This window comes from Pterocles gutturalis, unplaced genomic scaffold (assembly GCF_000699245.1).
Source record: "Pterocles gutturalis isolate BGI_N339 unplaced genomic scaffold, ASM69924v1 scaffold12033, whole genome shotgun sequence".
Lineage (NCBI taxonomy): Eukaryota > Metazoa > Chordata > Aves > Pterocliformes > Pteroclidae > Pterocles > Pterocles gutturalis.
Window position 1 is genome coordinate 65,861 of NW_010123146.1, and position 21,279 is coordinate 87,139.

The window sequence follows — 21,279 nt, forward strand, 5'->3', positions numbered from 1 at the left end:
ATGGCAGGACAAGACTACATTGGTTTGGAAGATGTAGCTAAAGCCTTTCCAGCATTGCTATTAGCAAAGATTCTACTGCAAAGATTCAAAGATTAATGCTGTACTTCTTAGCACTTTGTAAGCCTAATAATTTATACAAGTATTTTACATGTCTAAGGATGCACTTTGAAAATAATGGATTGCACAGCTGGTCCGGGGGCTGGAACAAACTTCACAAATCCATCAGTGCAGATCTTGTAAAATCAAAACCCCCTTTAACTTGCCATGGTAGAACTGGCTGTGGAGAAGATACTAAAACTAAACTTTGTGAAGGTAAAATTAGTTGCTTGCACTGTGAGTATTCATCAGAGATCTCATTAAAAAAAAAAAAAAAACAACCAGAAATGCCACTTTTTTTGTTTTTCTGACCATGTTTTGACCAAATTTTAATGCACTTAGTTTTTTTCCCTGGGAATAGCAGTATTTATTTGTAGTATCTTGTCTTCTTGCTAAACAATCGCAATAGTAAAGCTCACCTGGCTGAGTAAAAGCACCAGTGAGAATCTAGGATGCTTGTTTTCCATCCTAAATGTAGTACTGAGATCAAGTTTATATTGTAGATAGGCCTGGGTCTATTCCGGTTGCTTCTTGTTCTCTAAAGTTTTGTTGTTTGGATTTATATCTTCTTTTGACTTGTCTTATATTCTAGTATATGGAAAATATCATGCATGAAATACCATGCATGAAAATCTGATCTGGAAATACCACGCATTTGTGTGCACAGCTTCTGGTTATTTATTGAGTAACAGCTGTTTCAATTAAACATTTTACTTTCAGTCACAATGAAAAAAATGGTAATGGTTTGACTCGGTAGAATTTTTTAAGAGCATATTAAATATTTAAACAGGTTTTTTTCTGCTGATGGCTGAGAGGCATCTAGTGTGCATCATCTGTTGGTGATCACACAAGAACACTGCAGGGATTCCTTTTAAATATGTAAATAAACTACTCTGTCCCTCCTGTTCATTCTGGGTGGTGAAAACTTTGCTGATTTCATTGTAGTTGCAAGAGTAATTAAAAAATGGGGGTCAGAGGTGTAAAATGAGATATCTGTACACTCTCTTGATCTTTACAACTGAACTTAATAACAGACAAACCACAAACAATTACTGTATTTTTGAGGAAAATAAAAGTCCACAGAATAGCAAGGTGAACTTGGTATGCAGATTGCATACCCAAATAAAGTAGCTGCTCATTTTTCACTCAGTCACTGTTTTTTCCTTTTAAATTGTCATATTCTTTTACTGGCTTACGCTGGTCTCTGATTTAGTGTTGGAAGTGTTAGAATGTTCTGTATTTACCATAGCTCCTCTTGTTTCTTTTCTAACCATGGACCACTTTGAATAACAACAATACAATTTTTGATATTTCAGGGTGTGTTATGGATTAGGCATAATTTTGTCCATGCTACAAAAATCAGATTTACTTTATTCATGTTTTTCCACAGAAATCTAAAATCTTTTGGCTCAGAAATAAGTTTCCCCTCTCTCTACTCCCCCTGAAATGTTGTGTTCAATTTGTTCTACCAAATCCCCCCCCAACTCATGCAGAAAAACCCAGTGATGTATGTGGAGTAGGACCCTAAAACATGGAACCTGAAGGGCTGGAAGCATCCACACGTGAGCCCAGATCCTGTCTGCCAGCAGAAAATACGGGTGACTCTTCGGCAGTTTAGTGGGGAGTGCCAGAAACCTGGTTCTTATCGGGCAGTGTTAGTAGTCTTCAAAGGATGCTTTGTGACTGAACATTGTTTCCTGTGCTGTAACAGGCATCCAGAACATACCGAGCATGTTTCCCTGTTTGTCAGAATGTCTTGGAAGAGAAAGAGGAAGGATCAGCATCTTCTGTATAACCCAATGCTTAATAAAAATTGAAACAAGTTTTAGGATGAGTGGGAAACATATTGCAGTCCTTCTGTTTTGCCTTGTGAGAGCCTAGATTTTGTTCAAGAATGCTATTTTAGTGGCAAACACATTTAAAAAAAATGCTGCAGGGTGTGTCTACAAACATTTACAAGCAGAGTTGTGCAGTTAGATAGTAAGTGGGTTCTTGGTATGGGTCTTATTAGGTATAACTCACTGTTCTTCCAGAGATACCTCACGTAAGAGAATGGCATATTGCTCCCCTGTAGACAGGGAAGAATTGAAATAGGTCTGCACCACTGTTTGTAGTTTTGTAGTTCTAACGTGGCATGAGGCTTCCTAGAATAAACCTGCACAGAATTCTCTCTCTGCTTTCTCAGGAGTGGTTTTAAGACAAATCACCAAAAAGATTTTGTGGTTTTAAATATTCATGAGTATTTGAGAGATGAATAGCTATGTAATATCTGAGCAAAATTCAGCCACGCTTTATGTAAAGATGGCAGCAAATGTTCTCTTAGACAAAGTACAAACTGATCCAATGAGATTTTTTTAAAACATCATATATTGCTAGCTATCTTTTTTAATGTCTTACTCTGTAACAAGAACTGAAATATGAGATTGGTGTACTTTATTCTACCAGTGTATTACAGTGAAATGGATTTGCAAATGAATAAACAAAATACTCTTGCTTGAATTTGTTACCACATGCGAAAAGTCAAAAGTGTAGAGTGCTCTGGCTGGTTTGTGGTTTGGTTTTTTTTTTTAATAAACAGAATTTTAATAGACTTATATTTAACTGTTTGAGAAGGGCTCATCGTTTTGTTGCACATATATAAATTTAATCTTTAACATCTTGAGTTTGAATTCTTGCAGTTTTGTCAGAGAGGCTGACATGGTAAGAAGTTTTGGGGGAAAGATTCAGGATTTATGTATAAAGCTTTGAGTAATGCTGATTCCTTTATGATTATCCACCATACAATTAGATCTCTCTGAACCTGAGGAAAGAGGCCTTTGTCGGTAGAGCAGGAAATAGTGAGTTAAGGGGTCTAATCTCAGGGTTTCCGTGAAAACTTAAGAGACAAATGCTCTGTTTTTCCAATTTTCCATATGTAGAACGTGAATAAATGGACTTTAGTTTTATTTATGGGGGTAGCTGTGTTTGAATTCAGTTGAATTGTATTTTCATTTCCTTTATGAAGTATATTGAGAATTGTAGGTGAGCTTTTTTATAGAACAGGTATGTATGGGCAAGGATTTGTGTTGGATTTACTGTAGGCTAAGATAACTTTTCTTTGCCAGCTGTTAAGAACTTTAACAGTATAGAAATACCGTTTCCACTCTGGGAAAATTGATTACTTTATAATTAATTTATAATTAATATTACTTTATAGCCATATAGGACTAACCAGAAGCCTGAAGGCTTAAAGTGCTGCTTGAGAAAGTGCAGCTTTTCGTTTTACGGGGAGCCTGTGCCCCCTGACAATTTATGGACTAGGCATGGCTGTAGTCAGGCCTCTCTAGGTTTTAGATGGTGAAATATGAGTAGGAAAATTTTTTTCTCCAATTCTGTCTTAAGCACCCAAAGCTAATATTGTTCCATCTCACTAAGATTTGTTAAACAAACCATCTACAAAGATCAGATTTATTTAGCCATTATTGAATTACTCTAGCTCCTGTAAAATACGAGCCCAAAGCACAGTAAAAGGTGATTTTGTAAATAAGAGCCCATTCCATCTCTATTGTATAAACAGAGCTTAGTGTCACAGATCCATGCATTTGTATGCTGCAGTTGTCTCACTACTGTAGTACACCAAATAAGGTCTCAAAATAGAGTGTTTAGCTTTCCAGGTACTGAGTGAGATCACCAAGTGGTCTGATGAATTTTTTTTTGTCTAAATCTTGCCTGATACCAAAGCTTTTCAGAAAACTTAAAGCTGTAGGAAGTATTGTTATTCTCAGCCATTAGAGGATATGCTGTGGATTCTACTTATTACCAGTTCCTAAGGCCATAAATACGAATTGATAATTTGGAAATACAAGATTGTGTCTGGTGTACAAGAAGACAGAGTTTTGCTGATTAGGATTTTTTTTGTATGAATTCCTGAAGAAGTTACTCAAATTTATGTTTTAAAGTAATGTCTTTGCCGATTGTAACTGGCATTGGTGGTTCTGTTACTTTGCATAACCATGATTTTTTTAGAGGCATTTGTGACATTGGCCCCTCTAAAATACACCAGAAACTGTCAGTCTGCTTCTGTTTCCGCTAAAATAAAAAAAATAATTCATGAAAGTTTCTGGGGTCCAGATTTTTAGATGAGTCTTTGCACCCTACAGTGAAGTAGAACTAAATGTCCTAAATGTCTGCACATGTCATGGATCTGACTAGTCAGCTTATGTTTCCAGGCTGGTACTGGTGCACCCACATTCAAATAACAGAATGCACAAACGTTTAGAGGTATGTTCTAGAATTTGGAGTTGGACTGGTGAAGTGTTCTTGGTTTGGGTCAGGCCTGCTTGGAGCCATCAGTACAGCTGGTGTGTAGCTCAGCATAGGCACACCAACTGTCTGTTCATTGTGGGGATTTCAGTTTAGATGTGTAAAGTAAAGCATAAATCTCTTCTAGGCTTGAAAGATATGATGTATCCCATCTGCATTTATGACTCCAGACGTAAGTTTTAAGCAAGTAATATCTGTTGTGTCAAGGTGGAATCAAGGTTGCTTGCAGGAGTATAAAAGCTGGTGTTTTCTGCAATAATGAATCCAGCTTCAGTTTTCCATCCATTTTAAAAGAAAAAAGCGACAAAACTGTCATGTTTTTAATGTTTTTCAATTGGATTAAATTGTTTAGATAGATTTTTTTTTTAAATGTGTGTTTCCATACATTAACAAATAAGTTTGAAACATAATCCAATTTCATTTAGGTAGCAGAAGGTATGTGGGTATGGTTTCTGGCCTACGAATATGATCTGGGACTACCAAACTGAGATGATTTGCTTTTGGAAATGAGAATCTGTTGCCATGCCACACTTAACTGTAAAGCACCAAGCAAGTTTTATGGTCTGATCACAGACAAATTCTTATCTCTGTGACAGAAAACCTCCCATTTGGGGTGAGGAGGTGCATAGGATACCATGGCAGCATGAAGCTTAGTTTCGCTGCTAAGGTGACATAACAGGAGACCAGCTACAGCCAATCTTTTGTCAAACAAACAGGATTACTACCGCCCATTCCTTGGGGGCTGGCTGTCGTATAGGTGACAAGAGCCACCTTTGTCACTACTGATCCAACTCCAGCAGGGTGGGCGCTGTTACAGAGGGGCCGATTTGCTCCGAGTAGTCGATGGCCTTCCCAGCCCTGTTTCAGGTCCCTTAAGCTCCCAAGCTGTGGTTAATAACAGCACCCTATCTGCTTAAATGTACAGTTTTTACAGAAATTCACTGAGAGGCACCAGTGAGGTTCCAAAGACTCCTCTTGAAAATTTAGCCCAAGTGCTCAATACTTCTTTATTTTGAACAGAGACTGCATCATCATAACTCTGTTCCTTACTAAATATTCCAGGGGCTTGAGCAGGCTCTTGTGAACTTGTGGGGGTGGTTTTTTCATTTGTGTGGGTTTGTTGTTTGTTTTTTTTTTTCTGCAGACACATACTTATTTTCTGACATCACTGGTACTCGATGAGACTTCTAAAGTCACACTTAAAATTTTATTTTTTACGGGTTGCTTCAATTATTCTAGACATTGCGTTTATAATGGCTTCTTGCCTGATGGCAGCCTGTGGACATAAAAGAGACAAGCTGCAGAGTACCTAGGCAATGTTTGATTACTTTCTTTAGAAGGAAGGAGGTTAGTTTAGGGAGAAACTGGTAAATGAACATCGCAATAGCAGGTCTGCAAAAATACTTTCCTCCTTCCCTTCTCCTTCTGACAAATCCTTAATTTGAATGGGTGCTGCTTTACTCATCAGGATCAGTAATACACTGAACTCAACTTCTCATATCATAATGGATACGCATTTTTTACTAGGTTTTTACTAAGATTTTCATAAGATGTAAATTGTTATTGAGTTAAGTGGAAGTTAAGATGAGCCAATAAGTGCTGCTTAAATTCCCTTACCCTACATCTTGAACCGCTTCATGGAGTGAGTCCTATGCGCGATGACAGGATTTCAGTTTAAACATCAGGCGGTGAAGTGATCGCAAGGGAACAAGAAAGCATCTCCATTAGAGCCACTGACACTTTCAGATGGCTGCATCTCTCTAATTACAGTCATGGCATCAAGCATGGAAAACGGTTCACGTGTATTTTGCCTTTCAGTGGTTTTTTTTTGGTTTTTTTTTTTTTTTCAGAAGGGTAGTTAGTTGTTGAACTAGACTGTAATTTAGAAGCATGTATAAGAATAATCAGGGGAAAGAGACTGAATAAAGAAAGGAAGAATTTATGAAGTGTCTGTGGGAGCAAAACCAGATAAGGCCATTGAGGAAAGCAGAGATTACGTTCTGGTTTGTCTAATAAGCAAGGATGAGAATTCTCTCAGATCTCCCAGATCTTCACTTCACCTATTCTCAGCTTCAAACACTAATTTTTGCTGGTTTGCATGGTGTAGTGTTAGCATTGTTGTAAGCTGTATTTCTGCACTTCAAATTACAATGACAATAATGAAATAAAGCTAACAAAAAGTCAGCACAGTCTAAACAAACTGCTTTTCTGGAATCCAATTTTAGATACATATTGCTATGACTTTCACTGAAGACCAACCCATTGTCAGGATTCAAGAAAAACTAGTATTAATAAATGTATGTGAATTATTGTCTGCAGTTACCCATAGAGTAACTTTCCAAATCAGCTAGTCGCTTGAAAAGTTTTATCCTGTTTTTAAAAAATAACTGTTCTTACGGTGATCTACATGTATTTTAAAAAGAGTTGAGATGATAATAGCAAATTTGAAGAAATTTGAGGTGCCTGAGTTTGAAACCGTATTTAGTTTTCTATGAAAAAGCAAGTTAAAACTTTTCTGACCTTTTCTAGACTGTCTGTGAAACGTCATTATTGCAACATTTGTTGTTTTTCTTCTGTTTCTCTATCATTTGTTGACTTGTCCTTTATTTAGTTTGCAAGCTATGTTGGAGCTAGGAACATCTCTTTTGATCTATGATGTCTCTAGCATACTTCTGGGCATAATTATAATCATAAAAATCTTTAAAACCTCTCTGCCTGATGTCTTGTTATCACTAAAGTTGAGATGTTCTGTACTGGCACCATAAAAAAAAATTAAAGTCTATTTTTAGCCTTCAAACACCTAGAAAATAATAAAAACAACTAAAAAGACTGTCATTTATGCCTTTGTAGCATACAAAAATATCTGTTTCATTGCAGTATCGTAAATTATCCCTTAATCTCTCAAACCCCTATGAATAAAGCATTGGATTACCACGTAATACCCTTCATCACAAGGAATTAGGCACTTCAGCTTTAGGCTCCATCTAAACCATTGCATTAGGAGAGATGTCACTGACGTCATGTTTTCCGAGTTGCAGTTGACTCACATGGTGCCTTCCCTCACCCTTTAAGATCTTGCTGAGATAAAATGTGTCTCTCATGACTCTCTTAATTCTGTCTTTGGTGGCTTTGAGGCACAAGCATGCATGTGGGTTTGTAGCTAAGAGGCAAGAGTAGGAAACATAGTTCCTGTTTGTGCGTGCGCCAGTGAGTCTGTAACACAGCTTTGGCAAATTGTGCAATTTCCTTCAGCTATAAGATCGATAAATTAGGATAATATTTTACTTGCAAGAAGAGTGTTTTTAATTCGGGCATTGATGCGCTGATGTCTTCTGTCTGCAATATGCAAAAATTTAAAGGACATCCAGCTCATTATTCCCTCCTCCCTTTTCTCCAGCTGTCATGTTTTAAAACTTGCTGTGGTACTGGAGTTTTTGTACTTCTGTGTCATTAGTTGTGAGAATTCTATCAGAACACATAGAATAAAATGGATGGAATGCGTCTCTCCTCAAATCCCTATTGCCTCCCCACTTTGGCTGGCTAGCAATGATGAATGCAGCTGGCACCTGGTCAAAACCTGTCCAGCAAATTCCTGATTTTCAAAGGTACTATCCCTGTTTAAGGCAGAGGAAGTGTAGGAGTTACCAATGTGGCCTTGAGCCGTCATTCAGTCCTTAGTGTTTACAAAGAATTAAGTTCTTGCTAAATGTTGTTAAAACAGACCTCAGCCTGAACCAATTTGCTTTATGACACTTGCTCTCTACTCTTATCCCATGAAAGGATTTCTGATTGCATTCCTTTTTCTTCCTTTTTTACTTATACACGTGATACCATGTTGTATCTACAGTAGGCACAAATTCTTTAGATTTAGCATTTCCCCATAATCTGGATAATTGCTTTTGTGAAGCCTTTTAAGTTGTGCATTTTATGGTTTGCTGGATGGCTGTTTATCTTGTAGATTGTTGATGCTGCAGTCCATAATGAAACCACCATGAGTTAGGTTGGATTGATTTTTTTTTACTTCATCACATCATCAAGCAGGCACTGACTACTCTATTTAGAAAATTGTCACTTGATGTCATGTTTCCCTAGGAGTTGTAACACCCTGTCATCATATACTTAAGAAAATACTTATGTATAGAAGACCTAATTAGACAAATTATTAGCCATTGTGGTTCTGCATTTCTTCTGGTGTGTTATTTTAAAACAGTAAAAGTCAAACTGACCTTATAGTCTGCAACATAACTGCAGCTTTCACCAGAAAGGTTATTAGCCTGAAAGTTGGAATATAAGGTTTGCAGTCTGTCCTCACTTCACATATCCCAAGCAAGTGTTCTGTTTACCCTTGGCTCTGTTGTAAACGAGAACCTTTCTGGTTGGCTGAGTGATTATGTAAATAGACAGGGCTTTTATAAAGCATTTTAAGCATCCAGTAGACAAGAGTAACTTATTTACAGTTTTTTCTTGTCTAATGGCAAATTACATAATTGGATGGGATTTAAGTTATTTTTTTTCTATCTGATATGTAGATGCCAGAGTCTCTTTTGAGCATTCTTACTAAAGAGTCCTAAAAATCTTTCAGGAAAACAAATCTGCTAGGCTTCCCCCTATTATCAACATCCCAAAATGCCTTTGGCAATGAGTAAATGCCAAGCATTTGTTATTTGGCACTTGACTAGTCACTCATTTATGTAAACTCAAACATGTTGCATAAGATTGTGAAAGTTATGCTAAGCTAATAATTAAAACAAAAAAAAAATAATCTCCCTTGATCCAACCTTTCCAATTTCCATCTAGATAGTACCATCACGGCAAAAATACCCAGGACCATATATCCCGTTAGACAGAACTGACTGCCTGGTTGGAAAATGTGCAGTTGGCTGGGAGCAATTGCAGGGGTGTTATTCTTACACTCGGAAGGCTGGGTGCGTGTTGCTGCAGTAAACTAGCTCCTTTCTTCTGCCCTTCCTCCCCACTCCCCCCCTTTTATTTTTAGTCAGGTTTTGGTGATCTTTTCCTCATATCAGTACACGCATATTTATTAAGCGTTGTTTGCTGTCTTGAAGATTCTACATCAGATCTTGAAGATACAGCTTTCCTTGCGTGCCCGGGACGCAGCAGTTGAAGCAGTTTTCTGTTGTGGTGCTGCCATCGTTTTAATGCATGTGCTTACTGATGCTTCCTTCTCTAGAGTATTTGAGTACCAACTACTTGGTTTTGGTTTTGAAGGTCTTGTCCCAGCTCAACCTGATTTTTCTCATTCTCTTTTAGAATTTGATTCCTATCTCCAGTCAGCTTTTTATAGAAGCCCTGTCACCATTCGACTAGATTTTTCAGACTAACGCTTGCTTGCTTGCTCCAGGGTTACCTTTCACTTCTGGCTTCACACTTCTGGGAAGAAATATCTGCAAAACTATCTCATCTTCATCACTTCCTTTATTTAAATTCTTCTTTGCCGTGGTGCCTACCAAAAATGTATGGCTACAAATCTGACATGCTATGGCTACTCTTAGCCCTGCTGATTGGGAATTGAGAGTGAAGGAAGAATTTTCTTATCATTAATAAACAAAAATGTGTGGTAAAAAGAGAGACAGTTACCGCTTCTGACCTGTACAGTATACTCTGTGTCGGCAGTCTGGTATTGCGTGTGTACCATAATTAAAAATATGCTGACAGTAGGAATATAAATCGGTTGCAAGGGCTTGGTTTGAAGAAGCAGAAATCTGAAAGGTGAGAGGACACTGAAGAACTGCATTTTTATTCTGTTTCTAAGATAGCATTACTTTGTAAAACTGTATTTATCTCTTCTATGGCCTATTTTTTTTTTTATTTACTATTAAATAGAAATGCCCTTCTGCCTCTCGGTGCTCTGCAGAATGTTTAAAATACACATCAAAATACTATTTCCTTAGTTCTGTCTACCCGAGAGCTCCAAATTTTAATTGAACATATGCCAGTAAGTATTCATATGTAATTTTCATCTCTCCAAGATGTCAAAAATAAAGATGGGTTTTGAAGCATGGTCCAGTGTACATCCTATCCTCTCTTTTGCTTATTTGCTGAATGCTGTTTATCCAGTGCTATTTAATATTCTTTACATTCTAGATCTGAAATCTGAAACATTATAAATGGCAGTTCTGCCTTCATCAGTCACCTAGCTTTGCTCCTCTTACTGGGTGACAGCTTCAGTTGTCATTCAGTTGACATTGCATTCGTTGGTGATACCATTCTCAAGTTTGATTAATATGGGTAGTTGTTTTTTTAAATAATTTACATTTTATATTATCAAAGACTCTGTTAAAAACTTGCAACAAGTTCTTAAGATTACTTAAATTACTTTTAAAAAGTATGTAAGCTATATGTATACTGCCAAGCTTTTTTTATAAGATCAGGCCCCTAACAATTTGATGACTTTGGTTAATTATGAGATTTGCTAAATAACTCAGGTCAGAATTTCCCAACTGGTAAGAGAACTTTGGAAAGACATCATCTGCCTTCAGAGGAAAGGCACAAAACTGTTTTTCTTATTTGATATATTAGTTGTGTACATTAAGTGGTCAATGTATTGATTTCATTTGCAGAAATGCCAGCCCCTTGTTCCTGAGTTGCCCTAGATCTAACAGACTATAAAAAAATGCTAAATTAAACTGAAAAAGGGAAATAATTTAGTCTATAAGGGAAAACTGGTATGAGAAAAATCTGCTTTAAGCTTCTAACTGTTACATATGTTTTGTGTCTTTTGTTTTTACAGATTTCCTTTTTGCCTCTAGAGTGTTCCGCTATGGCAGCCTCCAGTGAACAATGACATCCTATGACAAATATAGATGCCAAAAAGCCAGACGAAAACAGTGGCCTTGTTTCATTTTTACTCCAGCACAGTGAAATGGTGCTCTTAAAGTTTTGTTATTGACTCTCACTGGAAAAAAACAAACTCCTGACTGGACTTTTTTCCCCCAGGCCTCTCCCAGAGTTCTTATGGATGCTTGACACAGTGACACCATGTAGTAGGCCCTGAAGTGTTGTCATAATTAAGTTGCAATGGTTTTATACACTTCCCCATTTCCCAACAGCTTTCTGTCAGTTCTGCATTCTTTTTCCTGGGGCCTGATTTTCCCATGTTACTGGTTAGCAGATAGGCTTGTGGCCTCTTTTGTTCCAACCACTTACGAAAAACGTCAAAGAGCCGATGATCCATGCTATTTTCACGCACTCTGCATCATCATTACCACTCCCATCTACCTGGCACTGCTGGTAGCCTCTCTCCCTTTTGCTCTGATTGGCTTCTTGTTATGGTCCCCGCTCCAGTCAGCCAGGAGGCCATACATCTACTCCAGACTAAAAGACAAGAACCATGCCAACGGAGCCACGCTGCTCACTGAATGGAAGGCTGCAGGGAACGGGAAAAGCTTCTGCTTTGGCAGTGCCAATGTTTGCCTGCTGCCAGATTCTCTGGCAAGATTTAATAATGTTTTCAATACACAGGCCAGGGCTAAAGAGATTGGCCGGAGGATCCGAAATGGGGCAAGTAGACCACAGATCAAAATATATATAGATTCTCCTACCAACACATCCATCAGCGCAGCCAGTTTCAGCAGTTTGGTCTCCCCCCAGGGTGGAGATAGCACTAATCGTACTGTTAATGCTGGCATCAAAAGGACAACATCCATGGAGTATAAAGGAGACAATTCTGGCCTAAACAACTGTGAGGATGGTGGAGAAGATAAAGCTGGAGCTGGAGAGCCAAATGAGGGAGAAGAAAACACTTGCATTGTCCGCATAAATGGAGAGGAAAATGGCCACCTGTCAGACACAGAACCAGATACCGTCAATGGCCAGGCTCATACCAGTGGCCCAGCAGAGCCCTCGCTGGAAGGTGATGCAGAGATCTCAAAAACACCTAACCACAAACAGAAGGAAGGAGATTCTGGGAGTTTAGACAGCTACTCTGCCTCACGAGAGTCCTTAGTTAAAGTTCGCGTTGGAGATGGTACAGTGGACCAAAGCACTGTCAACAACAAGCTCCTCTACAAAGCTTCAATCATGAAGAAGACTTCAGTGCGGAAAAAGAAACATACAGATGAGACCTTTGATCATGAGATCTCTGCTTTCTTCCCTGCCAACTTGGACTTTCTGTGTTTGCAGGAAGTGTTTGACAAAAGAGCTGCGGAGAAATTGAAAGACCAGCTTCATCACTATTTTGAATACATTGTCTATGATGTTGGGGTCTACAGTTGCCATGCCTGCTGTAGCTTTAAGTTTGTGAACAGTGGTCTACTTTTTGCCAGCCGCTATCCTGTTATGGATGCTGCCTATCACTGTTACCCCAATGGAAGAGGAACGGACTCCTTGGCTTCCAAGGGAGCCTTGTTTCTCAAGGTAAGAGCCTTTTGGAAGCCATAAGTACTGACTCTATATATGTGACATGTTATAAAGTTACATTATTTTCTCTGTTATTTCTGTAAGAGTTCAAACAAGTAATATTCAGATCTAGATTACCGGAGATTTTGTGGCCTAGATACTGTGTTAAAGTGATGGATGTGCATCAAATAATGAGGGGCTTTTGGAGATAGAACTTGACGATAATTTCAAGTGTCAAAATTTGAAGTAGTTTTAATGTAATTTTAGATTTTTTTTACATTAATCTCTTTAATAAAATGCACAAATTCTAAGCTTCATAACACGAGTATAATACAATAGGCATTACTGTTAGAAACCAACGTGTGCATGTTGTGTGTCTATGTGGAAATCAAAAGACAATTAAAAGCCTAAATGCCAGTAGAATAAAACTGAAAGAATTGTGTTGGCTATCCCTCTCTTTTGGTTGCAAACAAATTGTTAAGAAGAGATACAAAGAAGAGTAAACAAAACAAATGCCTGGGACACTGGGGAGCACAGCGGATTTTCACTTTAGTAACACAGTTTACTTTAACTAATGGTAGTGAGAACAGGAAGTCTGTTCCATAAAACGTGAAAAGCAGAAATAAAAGTCTGTGTGCAATGATTTGTTTTTCCAAGACTAGTGGCTGTTCATTCTTAATTCTTGGGAGAATCTGGCTGTGCTCTTTATAAACTGGAAAGCTGCTCTTCTAATTTGTGATTCATCAAGAACCCAAACTTTGTGCAGAGATCCAAATCTGTAGACCCAAACCTAGACAGATCTGAAAATCTAGGATTCTGCATTCCAGGTTTTGTGATTTTTGTCACAGTTTGGAACGGGTTTCACTGAAAATGGAAATTTTTTCCTAATGCTAGCAAAATACATCAGGTGCTCAAATTAGATATACTTTCTAGAGCAGATGCTCACAAGTCCTCAACAAAAGCCATTAATAGCTATTAAGAATATGCATTGTTAATAAGGATCAGTGGGGTTTTTTGCACCTACTGTTTGTAATTTGTAAACAAAGCAAAAACTTTTGATATTGAGGCTGGCATAAAAAAAGCAAATACTAGAATTTGCAGCCAGTATTTCACATCCATTTTACATAAACAAAAGCCTATTCATATCTGAATACAGGTTTCCAAAAACTGGGTCTAAGTTTTCTATACTGTGTTCCTATGTGTTTATAAACAACTGAAGATTATTTTTTTCATCATAAAGTGCTGCATGCAAAAAAAATGGACATACACATTGTGCAATATAAATATTACCAGGGTCACAAAGACTACCCTTCAACATATGCATATATTAAGAGATTGATTTTAATCTGCTTTCAACTGCCCATTGCTGAGTCATTGATATGTCACCCTGCTAGGCAGGCCGCAGTGTCTCCATTTCTCTTGCAGAAAATTAAGCCTCAAAATTACACTGGAGTGATGAACTTAATTATGGATTTGAGTTGTTAAATATTGTTACAGTTGAGCAGGGAATAGGGACCAATTATCATGAAGACTGAAGGATGACTACATTCTTTTAAATATGACAGAGTTCTGGCCCAGCTAAAAGACCATTTTTCCTCATGGCTGTGTCATTCTGACATATACGGTATTTCATACCTAGAATAGTTTTCATTGTGAGTTAAGTCTATCCTGATATGAAATTACTTTCTGTCTGCATTGTACATTAAGTGATTACTGGTCATTTCTTTCTTTGACCAAAAAAAAAAAAGGGTATGAATGATCTATTTAGTTTTGAAACAAGGTAGGTTTGAAGGTTTTTCTTGATGTAGTGGTTAATCAGCAACTGAATGTATGGACTCTGGAGACAAAAGCTACAGTAAGCAAAAGCCTGGTTTGTCAGTGAGAATCAATCCATTAACTTTCAGCAGTCTTGAGGTCTGACCGGGCTAGCAGCAAGCTAACAAAGTGTATATATAGTAACTGTGGTTGGATGGTATCATTCTAGCCAGTACTCTGCTGATCAAAATGGACAGCTTATGGAATCACAGAATAATTTAGGTTGGAAAAGACCCTTAAGATCATCGAGTCCAGCCATAAGCAGCTCGTATCACTGCTTTTATATTACCTCTTTTACTGGCTCTTACAATATTTTATATGTATGTAATGCAATCCAGTCCTACATTAAAGTTTATCTCAGTGTGGTTTCAAAGATAGGAAGACAGCCCTGCAGAACAAGTCTCCTAATTGCCTTCCATTCAGCAGTGGCACGGAGTTAAGTGTCTCTGTCCTATGCAGACTCTGTGCTTTTAAGTTTCTGACTCCTGTGGAAAGTAGAAGTAGAAAAGATACCAACTGAGTTTTGAAGTATATTTATGAAGACTGTTCCCTTTGCCCAGCTTCCATCTCTGAGTAAAGGAGCAATTGCTCTCTATGTTGTTTAAGGAGAAAAAAAAAGTTGTGAAAACCAAGTGAAGGGAGAAGACTTGCATATTTTGAAAATATGGATAAAATCATTTAATGTTTCCAGTCACTGGGAGGATGAAGCCTTTATTCAAATACTATTCTGAACCTCAGGAAAGACCCAACATCCAAGTTCAGAAGAACATTCAGAGGAAGAAACTGGTTCTCATTCAATCAGTACGGTTTGTCTCCTTACTACAAATGTAACTGTTAAGGAGAGAAATTAAAGGTCTCAGAATTAAACATTTAATGAAAGTTGAATTATTTTGAACAAAAAGGCAAAATTGTTTTGGGGGAGTTGTGTTACAAAATACATCCCAGCTGCTGAGGTCCACATGTTTCACATGTTTTCCTTTTGGAATAGGTTCTGTTTCCAGTGAAAAGGAAATTATTTTCCATTTCCCCCCTCTTCCCTGCCTTCACTATCTAAAGTTCAGGTGGAGATTTGGAAGGATTGGAGAGATTTGCTTAGTCATACAGAATTACTTTACCTGAGAGACTTACACAGCTCAAGAGTTATTATTAGTAGCTCTAGTAACAAATCATATCTTACGCGCTGCTTTTCATTAATATGTCTGCATAATAAAGAAAGGTCAATATCTGCTTTAATAGAAGGAGAAACCAAAGCAGAGGAAGGTAAAGTGATTTGATTGTGGTTTAACACCCGATGTGTCACAACCAGGAAAAGAAGTTGGAAGCAAATTACAGAGGCTTTTAACACTGTTTCATGCTACTGACTTCATGCTCCCTAACAGCTATCTGGAGACCCGTGCAAAAGGAATTTTGCCAGCCTTGGTCTGTTCTCTTCCTAAAGATGGCTGCCACAAAAGGTGCTGCTGCTGGCATTTTCTTGAGAGATCACAGATTGGTTTGTCCATCTGTATAGGCTGATGCTTTCCAGGTCAGGATGGAGGCATGAGGATGACATAGCTGTGAACAGCTATTGTGTAAAGCCTGTTTTCTGTGTAACTGCAGGCCTGATGTACATTCGGCACTTTGATCTCTTCCAGCTCTAGCAGAGTTTCTGTCTGCAATCTGAGGGTCTCATTGGGATGTAAGAGGGACACAGTCACAAGAAAAATATCATGTAAGAAGGGGGGAAAAGTCACTTGCATCTAAGTGACAGTTTCATGTCTAAAGTGTTAAGCCACTGTTCCTAGTTGCTGCTAAAGACTCAGAGGAAAAGTTAGCAAATATATAAATCAGCCAATCCATTTTCATACTTTGACAGTCTGGGCCCTTGGGAGGCTCTGCCGTGACTCTCTGTTCTAGCATTGCGTTTCACATTCATTTAGAATGCCTAAGAAAAGAACCCTGGAGTCTGCTTTGTAGGTTTTATAACTCCAATTGTCTCTTACTGCTGCTCTGCTACAGATGGAGGAGGGAAGTGGGACTGACACAGATGCCATCCTGTGCTGGTGATTCTAACTGAAAAGCTAGCTCGTGTGCATCTGTGTATAACGTGATGCAGACTGCAGTGTTCTCAGTTACTCTGCAGCTGTCGATTTGACACATACATAATTTTAATTCATGGTGGTCTGATGAGTTTAAAGGGAGTTTTAAAATACATGTCCCTTTCAGAAACTGGACGATGATTTTGCAGGCAAATCAAGTTTAATGTGTATCAATGAGTGCTGAGCAGAAATTGTGTAATGTATCACCTGTTTGTCGTTTACCAGGTTTCAAAATGTCAACATTCATCTTGAGATAGAGGGATTAGCATGTAGCCATAGTTACACTTTCAGGGATGCTTTGTAAGTTTGGACAGTAGTGCAATAAAACCAGAAAACATCCTTAACTTGGCCTGATGAGTTACTGAATTGGAGAGCTTGTCCAATTTTTCCACATGTATCAATCTAATACAAACTGCCACTTCTGCTGACACTTTTGCCTCTCTCTTTTCCTTAAATTGTAACAGCTATAACTGTAATGTAAATCTAAGCCATACAAAACATGTAAATGCATACGTAGGGTAGGGAGGTGAATACAGTAGCCATTCCCAGAATGGCCATTAACTGAGGAGAGGTTTTGGAGTGGTTTTCTTCCCACTGAGACTGGGAGATACTGAAGTGTGTTGCATAGAAGGCTGTTCTTACTAAGAAATTATTCTGGTTTTTGGCACCTGCCAAGAGAGAGAATTTTAGCAAAAATAAGAATTCTTGCTTAAAACACAGTATGTGAATGTAGAGCAAAAGCAAAACCACAGTCAGATGTGGGCAGTTTGAACAGTATTCTAACAGAATAAAAAGGAATCAATAGGAAAAAAGATGTCTTGTGGTTTTTGCTAGATTTATGAAAGAACTTGTGTTTAATTAATATTAATTCCTAAGCTTATTAACAGATTTACTTTTCAAATTCTCTGAAAGTTAATGCTGTTCTCAGGAAGTACAGTAATTGTGTAGAGAACATGTTATTATTCATTGCTTAAAGGAAACCTAGCAACCTTTGCTTTATGTGCAAAGCTAAATTTGTTTTCAAAAGAGCTGGTATGGTGTAACAGATGGTAGAAGAAGCAGTAGCTCTGATTGCAAAACTGCTTTGAAGCACAGTTTTTACTATTTGTACTCTGAGCTGCCTGCTTTGTACGATAGAATGAGGGTTCCCTGAATCAACCTCTGCGACTCTCCTTTTTGATATTACTGATGCAGATACATTTTGCTCGGGTAATTTAAGCTGTCTTTACTGCCCCATGCCAACTGGTGTGTGTTGCGGCTGAGAGTGAAGGGGCAACTTCTGCTACGCAGTTGCACAACATATTGAAGGGAAGCTTTTTTTACTTAAGAATTACACAGAAGAGGGGAATGGCTGCTTTCTGACCCCTGTAGAAAATCATCTAGAGATTTCAGTGGTTAGATTTTCTTGTCCTTGATCAGTTATCCAGTATCTACAGTTATAAAAGAAATGTCTAGTACTGTTGGTGATTTTGTTTAGATAAGTGTAAAGCTGTGCCATTTAAGTCAGAAGGGTAACCTAAACATTTTCCACATGTTCATTTTCTGCTATAAAATGTTAATGGAGGAGTTGGATAGAGTCCAATAATCTGCCTGAGAAAAAAAAGACCCCAGCATGGCACTGTACCATGTTCCTTCACTTTGCTATAATTCATGTTATTAATCACAGTCTTTTTTTCCTTCATTAATGGGGACAAATTAAAACTTGTGCACAATGAAATACAGGTTTGAGAGAATGTGAGTTGTGGGCTTTAACCTCTTCAGAAGAGGAAGAGCCCTTCATTCATGTCACCAATTTACAGCCACTTTCCCTCACATATAAGCTTAATGGAGCTTTGCCAAATAACTAATTCTCTGACTTTATGAAACAGTAATTGTAGTCACGTGGTAGGAGGGGAAAAATAGGATTCTGAACTAATCAAGTGCAAATGTGGCTAGAAAGAATTGCAGAGCACCAAACAGAATTTTGAGCTGACCTCTCTAACATTTTAAACTTAATTTACTTAAATTTATAATAATAAATCACTAATTTAACTAATGCATCTTCTTTAAAAGCTGCTACGTATCCCTGAAGGCAAAAGGCAGAGCTGTCAAAATACTAAAAATAAGACAGATCTTTTTACACTATGTCTAAGCTAACCAGAAAACTACTACAAAGAAACAAAGTACAGGAATAAAATACATCGTTCTTGTAAATTTCTGCTAATCTAAGTTATCTCTGTGGGACAGGAGTGTTTGAATTGTGCATGTGAGTAGCCGCAAGTTTTCCTTGGCCTCTTCTCTTAACAGTAACAGGACAGGGACTTGGGCACACAGTTTGACTGGATATTCCAGTTAGCTTCATGGTGCTGACTCTCCCGTATGTCTTGGAAAATTGCCAAAATGCAAAAAAAAAAAATGTCCAGGAGGGGTTGATACAGCTTGGGAGATTACAAAAAACTTGTACTGGAAAGAGAAACTGTATTTTCCATTTCTTTCTTTTCTCTTCCTCACTCTATTGTTTGCTCGTTGTAATTACACAGAACGTCTACAATGGCATTCCCCCAGCAGCTGAAATAGGGAGGTACAAACAGTGTACTGGTACAAACAGTGTACTGCTACCAGCGCATCTCTGAGCACTAGACCCGGGAGGTCTGAACATCAAGTGTGCGTGGAGACATGGCTGCTTATGCATGTACAGCTCCTTTATCTGCAGTAATTCTGTTGAATCTCATGCTCTTGTATTTTTCATGGAGCTTCCCTTGAACTTAAACAATATTGGCTACATGTGGTAAGATGAATATTTGTGTGGGAACAAGTCACTGTGGCATCTACTGTAAAGTCTGGTTTTGTCCCCTGCTTTTATTCTTTGGGGTGTTTTACTTCTAAGACAAACAGTAACCTGAGGCCCCTCCTTAGATGATGTTCTTTGCAAATGCAGAGTTCAGGCTTCTGTTGTTAAGGAGAGGTGTTTTGTTGTTTTGTTTTTTTCCACAGAGCATGCAGGTGTGCTTTTCAGCCTGGCTAGTTTTTCTTCGTAATATGAACACCATTAGCTCGGTTCTTGTCATGACTGTAAATTTGTTTGCTGTAGAGGTGTATACTGTGGAGACATACCTTCTTCAAAAGAATAATGCAGGAATCAGTGCTACTGTTCACATTTATTCCAATGACAAAACTGATGCCTTCATGGTCAGCTAAGCTGATGAAATGAATGGTTTTGCTCATTTACAGTCCAAGATGGGATTAAACTACACTGGCTGAAGCCAGAGCTATTCTGGGTAGCAACCCATCTCCCTGAAGGATTCTGAATGTTGCATTCAGATTATTTCCCTTTCCCACTTTGAGTTTGTTGGCCACATCTAGACTGTGGGGGGATAACCTCCGTGGAGCTCTTTTTCCAGGAGTATGCCAAAATTTTAGCTCTTTTCTGGTTTGCACACCTGGATTTGCTTCCCATGAAGGAAGAGGCAATGGCATATGACTTGTATGTATATAAACCCTTCATATGGGAGGGTACACATTTAAGAAACTGTCTACTTTATTTAGGATTTTTTTGCATGGCTACCTCCTGGCAATGTGAAGCTTCTAGAAAATAACACTAAAGGTTAAGTTCCCCTCATAACCTTTTATTTTTGTCTACACATTATTGGTCAGTGTTTGAGAATCCAGTTTGGTTTTTTAATCAAGTGAGATTTCTCATGTATGGCACAGCCCAAATTTCTAAGCATTAAAGAACATTTCCTCTCAAGTATCTGATGATTTATTAACACAGCAATGATGTCTTTGAAGCTGCTTTTTAAGCTGGTATTGAAATACCTCTGGTATTTTGGTAGCATTTCCCTGTTTTTTGTTTAAGTCTCTGTTGATGCTTTTCCTGACATCCAGATGTAATAGAACTGTTTTGCACTGCTGGGACAGATACATGTAAACATAAACTGCTAAAGACAAGATATTTGTCATGTTTGCAGCTTTTTATACTTATTATACTGGAGTATGGTAAATAGGAGATCGGCAAGATTTTCCGGTTAGCTCAGAAAATTCCCATGATAGCAAGTAATGTGATTGAATTTAAAGTTATTTCCTTCACTCTAGCTATAAAACTTCAGCTGTTGCTACTTATTACATTTTTTTTCTTGTGAACAAGAATCTTTCTGCCATAGCCTTGTTGGCTTGATTTCTGTCTTGAGCACTGTTTATTACCTGATAAATAACTGGAGGGTCTAACTGGAGGGCATACTACTCCTTAAGTCCATATAGGACAAGTGTTTGATACCCAGTTATAGGAATATCCACAATTTTGCATAGTACAGCACAGTATCAGCATGGTCTCTCCAACAGACTGTACTAATGCACTACGGCACAGAGATGAAATCTTTTAATAAAAAGTACTTGATGTCAAGTACTGTTGTGTACTTGACACAGTCGGTACTCTGCAAATAAAAATACAGATCTCTCAGTTTTGCACTTATTTAATTTCCAGGCAGGGGACAAATGTAAAAATGTAGCAGTAGAAAACCGTATTTTGAATTCCTAACACAACCTTAGTAGGCTTTCCCTTTTACTGAAAAAAAGCCTCTTTCTCATCTGTAACAAGCTTTTAATGTGTCCCCCCCCACCCCAACAGCTAACAAAATGTAATGTTCAGTGGTGT

The 21,279-nt window shown here is 38.0% G+C and overlaps 1 protein-coding gene across 1 annotated transcript in view; it reads left to right on the top strand.

Annotated features, from left to right (window-relative positions):
• Positions 1-11,436: 11,436 nt before the first annotated feature.
• SMPD3 (sphingomyelin phosphodiesterase 3, neutral membrane (neutral sphingomyelinase II)) overlaps positions 11,437-21,279 on the top strand; it is a 33,001-nt gene continuing 23,158 nt past the window's right edge. The window contains exon 1 of the mRNA XM_010077800.1: positions 11,437-12,774. Within this exon, the coding sequence (XP_010076102.1) occupies positions 11,437-12,774 (1,338 nt within the window). The remainder of the gene's footprint in view (positions 12,775-21,279) is intronic.